The sequence below is a fragment of the Diadema setosum genome, chromosome 1, assembly GCF_964275005.1.
Source record: "Diadema setosum chromosome 1, eeDiaSeto1, whole genome shotgun sequence".
Taxonomy (NCBI): domain Eukaryota; kingdom Metazoa; phylum Echinodermata; class Echinoidea; order Diadematoida; family Diadematidae; genus Diadema; species Diadema setosum.
Window position 1 is genome coordinate 1,397,031 of NC_092685.1, and position 7,369 is coordinate 1,404,399.

The 7,369-nt window shown below is 37.8% G+C and overlaps 1 protein-coding gene across 1 annotated transcript in view; it reads left to right on the forward strand.

Annotated features, from left to right (window-relative positions):
• Positions 1–3,736, forward strand: part of LOC140233061 (F-box only protein 11-like) — a 63,770-nt gene extending 60,034 nt beyond the window's left edge. The window contains exons 17-19 of the mRNA XM_072313183.1: positions 19–127; positions 1,108–1,206; positions 1,910–3,736. Coding sequence (XP_072169284.1) covers positions 19–127; positions 1,108–1,206; positions 1,910–2,039 — 338 coding nt within the window. The 3' untranslated portion in view covers positions 2,040–3,736. The remainder of the gene's footprint in view (positions 1–18; positions 128–1,107; positions 1,207–1,909) is intronic.
• The last annotated feature ends 3,633 nt before the right edge of the window (positions 3,737–7,369 follow it).

Genomic DNA, 7,369 nt, shown 5'->3' on the forward strand with positions numbered 1-7,369 from the left:
TGTTATATCCTCTTGCAGACAATAAGGTGTACGGCAATAAGAATGCCATTGAGAAGGCAGTCAAGTGTGGCAGGTGCCTCTACAAGATTTCCAGTTACACAAGCTACCCCATGCACGACTTCTACAGGTAAACACTAGTATAGATTGCAATTAGTCAAACAAAGCCTTTTCAAGAAAATCCATGATCATCTAGCATGAGCTAAGCAAACTGTGAAATTGTGTCATGCCAGATGAAATTATACCCTACCATTTGTTTGCTTATTTTGTTTGTTTGCTTGTTTGATTTTTTTTTTTTTCAATAACATTTATCGTGGCCTTGAAGAGAGAAAATTCAAAGAAAAACGCCACTTACCGATTTTCAAAATCCCCTGCCACTACAATGTATTTATGTAAGCAAGGAATTGTGCATATTCTATTTTATTGGGGGGAAAACTATCTGAACCTATCCATGTGTTCTCACGTGAGATTCATTTGATGACATTGTATGAGAGGCATCCTATGTTCTGTTTTCTGCAGGATAGATAGCCATATTTGCATCATTTATTTGCATTGCTTTTAAAGAAGTTACTGTAAAACCAGAATTTTTCTTGTGCATTTTAATTTCACTGATTTTGCGAGAGCCAAGTATACAATAGTGGATTCTCATGCTTTTCATTTCTATCAGTATGTATTATGGCATCAGCCCAAGGTTATGCCGCTGTATATGATTTCAATCTCTCCTATATCATGACAGGTCATTTAAAGATCTGTGTAGCTGAGAAGAGATCATTATGCATGGCTTGTAGATAAGTAGGTGATAATCAGTGATACTCTGCAAGAAAGACACCTGGGAGATAGTAAACTGATTATGGTAATCAGCAACCAGCAAAATCTGCTACTTTTGACAAATAGCCATCAAATAACTAGGGAAGTGACAGATAAGAATTCACCCTTGCAAGTTGTCTGTAAAAAAAAACCCCAAAAAACAAAGGAATAAACAATAAGCTTTTGGACAAGAGTGATGGGAAAGTGTGTTAGAGCATTCTCAAAAGCATTTTCTGTAGATTTCCACTCCTAATGCAGAGTGGCATGTCATGGATGTATTGTTCTCTTCACTTTTTTTCACAGGTGTAAGACATGTAACACAACAGACAGGAATGCAATTTGTGTCAACTGTATCAGGAGATGTCATGCTGGCCATGATGTAGAGTTTGTTACACATGATAGGTGAGAAACACAAGACATCATCTTCTTTGCCCATCCTCTTTTCTCCCTTCCTTCCCTCGGACTTTTCTTTCTTGTACCTTTTATTTCCTCTTGGTGCCCTGTAATCACCAGGCCATAGTTAGGAAGAAGGATCGCTTGGTGAATGTAAACAAGGTTTCCTTTTTGTATAATTTGCTATATGATAGTCATGACCACATGCCCAACACAGATTGAATCAACTGTACTACGTATCATGTGTGAAATGGTTGTCCAAGACTGACCTGAAGTGTAATATTCGATGATTCTTGTTGTGTTGTGAGCATTCATAGGACACATTTATATGAGATGAATAATGAATAAAGTTCAGATGACCACTTTTCCATTCTAACTCCATCTAAAAAAGAGGCAAATTTAAAAAGATGTGTATTGTAAGGGTTGAATTATTCATTGATTTCCTTGGTAATATGTAGGATCTTGGAGGACCAGCCAGTAATTAAACAAAAATAAGTCAAACATTCTCTAGAGACATTGCATAGTAATCTTTACACCCAAATACTTCTGTGTAGGGGACATTATCTAGATGATTGAGAATTTGTTGTATTTTTTGGAATGTAATTACACATTTTGTATTTTGCACTGAGCTGAGGTTCATTTTTTTTAATGGTTTTTAAAAACTACACACATCCCTAAACATTGTCTTCAATATCTGTTTGATATGCACCAGGTTTTTCTGTGACTGTGGAGCTGGTACCTTATCACTGCAGTGCCAACTGGCTGGGGAACCAACCAAGGATACAGACACACTGTACGACTCAGCCGCACCCATTGAATCACACACCCTCATGGTGAACTGACACACAGATACATTCAGCAGGGACTGCAGTGCAGAAAGAAGCAAAATAATATTGACTATGAGTCCAATAGGAGAACTTACTTAAATAATCTCAATAAAGCCAAACACTTCCAGGACTGTCGTGTGTTTTGTTGCCCATACCTTTAATTTAACCAGCGTTGATATCATGCCAAAGTATTTCCTACAATGTTATTGGAAGGTCTCCCGTAACTAGGCTGGAGTGATAGGACAACAAGGATCCAGACAGCATGCCAACAGACTGAAGAACACCTCCAGGAATAGTCTGATTGTCCTGCCATGCTGGTGATTAGCGTACACAAGATTGGTTTGATGATCACAGCGATATCCTTCAATGATCCCAATATTGATGTGTCCATCCTACTGTATGCAGCTATTGGAGGATAGCTGCAGGAAGAAGGAGCCCTCTACTGCCAGAGTTGTGGACAGTCAGTCAGCTATGCCTCCACTGGGCTGTGATCAGTCTGTGGAGATCAACTGTCTTTGCCATCAATGTGAAACAGCTGAATTTGTATATGATGGAAGCCTTCTCAAGCATTGACCACAAGATACTGATAGGAGCATAGAAGTTCTTGATGCAGTGTAAGGAGATCATGTTAGTTTTGGAAATAAGCACTCTGGATCATTACATGTGTGGAAAAGAAGAAAGAAAAGCACTTTTGACATTATTCATAGTGTGTTGGTGAAATGTTGAGACGAGACGGTACACAGAATCTTCTGGCAGCTGTCTTGTCTCCTGGATCACGATGTATGTGGCTCGTCGTAATACAACTCATTGTTTGTGTTCCATGCTCCTATTCCCTCAACGTGCCGCTGGGAGGACAAGTTGCCATGACGATCAAGTTGTGTATCCGACTGAATGCCTCATGCATTATCTTGTGTGTATCCATGTGTGCACTGATGGAAAATGACAAGAACGTGGGTGCATACTGTACGAATGTTTGTGTACAGTCAATTTTATAGAATTCCTTCCACTTCTTGAATATATCCACTACATTGCAGTTGTTTTCGTTCTTTGGAGGCGACTATTTTCAATATTGCTAAGCACACATGCTGTGAAAGTGGTACGGTAAGGCAAGCCATGTCAGAAGTATGGCATGTGTGTAAGGTTGTGGATGTTTCTTCACTGTAAAGAAAAGTTTGTTTAATGGAGGAAAAAGTATGCATATATTTGCATGATACATTCATTTGCATTTAGTTTAAAAGGTAGAACATTAACAAGTTTTGTCATTTGGATTACTAACATTTTATGTAGGGTTAGAGCTCACGCCTATTTTTTGTTTCTGCCAAAAGAATGTATATTTTGCTAGGAGAGTATCTTTCGGAGCCCATCAGGTAAAGGATTGATTGTGAAAGGCCATGCAAAGACATGGCAACACAATGTGACACTGGGAAATGCTATATTTGTATGAATATATATTTATGCATATTTATGCTGCAGAGATGAACTGCCAAACAAAAGAATCATGAAAAGACAGCAGAGGAGATTGGACAGAAAAATTAGGGGTGAGATAGAGATGGAAAGTGGTTTTGTCTTTGAAAGTGGAAAGAATCAAGGACAAGTGATATTGGAGAAGTTTTCCCTTTTCACCTGTGGAGACACTTCCTTCCTAGACCTCAAGAAAATCTCATTTTTTGGAGTTTTTATTCTTTTTTTTGGGGGGGGGGGGTGGGGGAAGTACAGCAACTTGTTTGTCCATGAAAGTAGTTTAATGCTAGTTTGTGGGTTGATGTTTTTTTCTTTCCAGCACCTTTGACAACATTTTTGAATGTTGAAACAAGTGGCTATCAACAGATCAGTGAGCATTGCAATATTAGGCATCAAGCTTTGTCTCAAATTCAAACAAGTCAGTTTTACATTGTGCATTTGTGCACCTCATAAGTGGTAGATTCACCAGTAAACTGATAAATTATTTGTCAGCACCAGGTGATATAGCTCTCAAAGAGAATTATAAACACTGTACCAAACCTTGGAAGCCTCATATCATTCAAGTTCCATTCATATTTGTGCATTCATTAAATCCCCGGCTTTAAATGAGATCTCAAGATCAGCATATTGGTATAGCATCTTGTCATTTTGTTCAGGAAAAGGGATGGGGTAAGGAGTTATTTGTTTCTCATTCAAACATTTTTTTAAATATTGAAAAAAAATGATGAACCTGTCAATTTGCAAAATTTCATATAGAGTCAATATTGTATGCCATACTGACCAACTTGACCAGTAGGCCACTACATTACTCATCACATCATACAGTTTTGTTTTGTTTTTCTGTGTTATTATTCTCTCTTTTTTTTTGGGGGGGGGGGGGTGTTGTGGCACTTAGACAATCATGGTTAATATACCTCAAGTGTGAACAAACTCAGATTGTGTCCATAATATTTACTAGAGCAAGTTATCTGATGTTGTATGAAAGGGCCAAAGCATAAATTTGGTGATGTGAATGAGTTGAAAATACTGTTCCTTTTTTTCATGGTCAGGTGTTGATATTGGCCAAGTTTTCTTTGAAGTCTTTGGGAGAAAACCCATAGTACCCCTTGTGAGGGTGCAGTTTTGTTTTCTTCAATGCGAGAGATGGTAGGGAGAATCAGTTTCCATTTTGTTACAGTCAGAAGCAACTCATGAGGGTTTGATACACGAAGAGCTGGCTATGTGTAGTCAGCCTGTAATGGAGGGAAGGGCAGTGGTAAGAATGTGCAAGATGTATGTTTTGTGTTGCCCACTGCATGGAAAGTAATCACTGATCTTTTCAGTGATCTATGTATTGATAATAAAGCATCTCAATAATTGTTATTTGTTCTTTAACTGTTTTTATGTTGGTAAAATTGGTCATCTGAAAGTTGTCTTTTTCTGTCCCTCATTTTCAGTGGGATCATCTCTGTAAATAATTGCCCCTAGCTCAGGTTCCTAAATGATGTACACATGTATGATCTCTATTTTCTCTCTCTGCAAGAAATTGTCCCAGTAGAGTCTGTATGATATTCATCCTTTCTCGACACTATGAAGTGAAATAATCCATACTGTTCATTGATGCTAAATTCTCACTACGTTGTGTAATCTGTAAAGATAGTAATCACAATGAGGGGCAGTCACCACTCTCCTAGAGATAAATCATGTTAATGCACACTGTCAAGATTGTGATTGGTCCTATGAGCAGCTTCCACTGATTTCCACTGTCTTGTCTTACAATTCATTGTCTCTTGACATGCTCAATTTGCTCTTTGGTTGACGTGTGCCTATGGTAATTCTGTGTCTGCTGTACCAGAACAAAGTGTTTTCATCAATGGTCTGACCTAAATGCAGAGAAGTCACAGATATTTTTGAATGCTTCCAAGATACATTTAAAATAATCTCATTGGAAATCATAATGTGACATTTGCAACAGCGACAACAAGAAAAGATGAAAACAAAAAAACTAATTCAGATGATCAATTTTTGAACCGGTCTGATTTGATCTTTAGTGAAACCCATGAATTTCAAAATTTTGCTGCTTTCCCAAATTTGTTGCCAGTGTTTTATTTATTGCTTTAGCTATTGGGATTATTTGTAATGGTGCTACAAGTCTTTTGTGAATAGCAAGGCATCTTATAGAGGCATTCCATCATTCAAAGGGAAGAAGAGGTGTATGTACAGCATTTTCTTTTCTCTTTCTCAATTTAGTCCTGTTTTGACAGATCCAGTCGGATTCTTGTATTGTGTTAACTTTTATATGTGAATGCATTTTTTTTTTAAGAAAGTAAATCTTTTCTTTGAAATGTGACGGTTTGACTTGACACTGAAAAAGCCTTGTTTGTGTATCTTGTGATGGTATGGAAATGAAATCTTTTGGTAACATGAAATGTTTAGTGAAATAGTGTTGGTAGATTGATCGGTAGCTGTGTTGGATGTTGAAATTGTTACGTCTGCTGATGAGATTGTCATTTTTTTTTCTTGTTTTTATTTATAGTTGTACATCAGTTTATATATTTGAAATTCTCTTGGCCAAATGGTTGTACCTCAAACTGAAGGAATGGAATGGCTGTAGATGTAGTGAGAACAGATTGCTAGTTCACCCCAGAAGGTGTCATGTCTATTAATAGAAATGGCTTTTCTGTGACATAAAGCTTACAGTCAAGGAATCGGCTTTACCACAACAGGTTGAACAAAGTTTATGTGACTGTTGGTTCTGTGTAGTGTTTTTCCTTTGCTATCATCGAATGTTGTGAGAGAAAAAGAGAAAGAGAGAGAAAGAGAGAGAGGGAGAGAAGTAATTACAACACTCACTCAAACTTTGTGTGTTAATTAGTTTCTTGCTTCTCTTTTTAAGTTTTTTAAAACATTCAAAGTGTTTGCATGTCGTTGTCTTTTCATCCCCTCAGGAGCGTAGTTTAATAACACTGCCCGTGACATCGTATGAAAGTTGACCCAGATAATGAGGCGGGGCCTTTGACTCGGTGATTCACTCTTGTATGTTCCAGTAATGATTATTCATTCAAATGATTTGGATCTGTTCCAGAAGCTTGAGCAATAAGCAAGTCACATGACTAGGATGAGTTGGTCATGTGACTCATTCCACTCATCAGTTATTGGGGTGCTCTCTGTCACATCTGACTCACATGTAGTGACGAGACAGGGCCATTCAGACTTCACTAACTTCAATGATATGTCATTGATGTTATCGAGACACGGACCAACTCTCAATCCTGCGGTCCTGCTCATTACATCCTTCGGACAGGTTATCCACCAAGAAAAGCAAAATTAAAAGATTGCATCCTCTCTGTGGGGGATCAACAACCCATTTTCTCATTTTTTATATATTTTACAATGGAATTCTTCATTTGGGATGGGACAATATGTAGAGAGAAATATGTGTGAAGGTCGTGTATACTACTTTTCTACATACCTACTTACCTACTCTTTCTACCCACTTCAAAGCTACTGGTGGCAGTATTCACCATGGATTTCTCACAATTAGTTTAAACTCAGTGCACTTTTTATATTTACTCCATGGCCCTGTCCTCTCCAAAGAAATGAAGAATGATTTCAAAGACATGATATTTGGTCCATAGCTTTTATCTGTGGTACATAACAACTTGTGAGTAGTATGCTCAGAGTGAGATGTGTATGGAGGGCCCCCTCTATGTCCATGACATTGTTTACAAAAATTCAATGTCAACAGATCCCTTTTGACTGCTTTTGTTTTCTTGTTATATTTGATTTCCCATCGAGTTACGGTGTTATTTCTTTGATCTAGGACGGCAGCCCCCCTTAAGTGTCCTCATTTTGTTGATTATTCCTGTGTTATTATGGAAGCACATAAATTAGGTGTTGCCAGC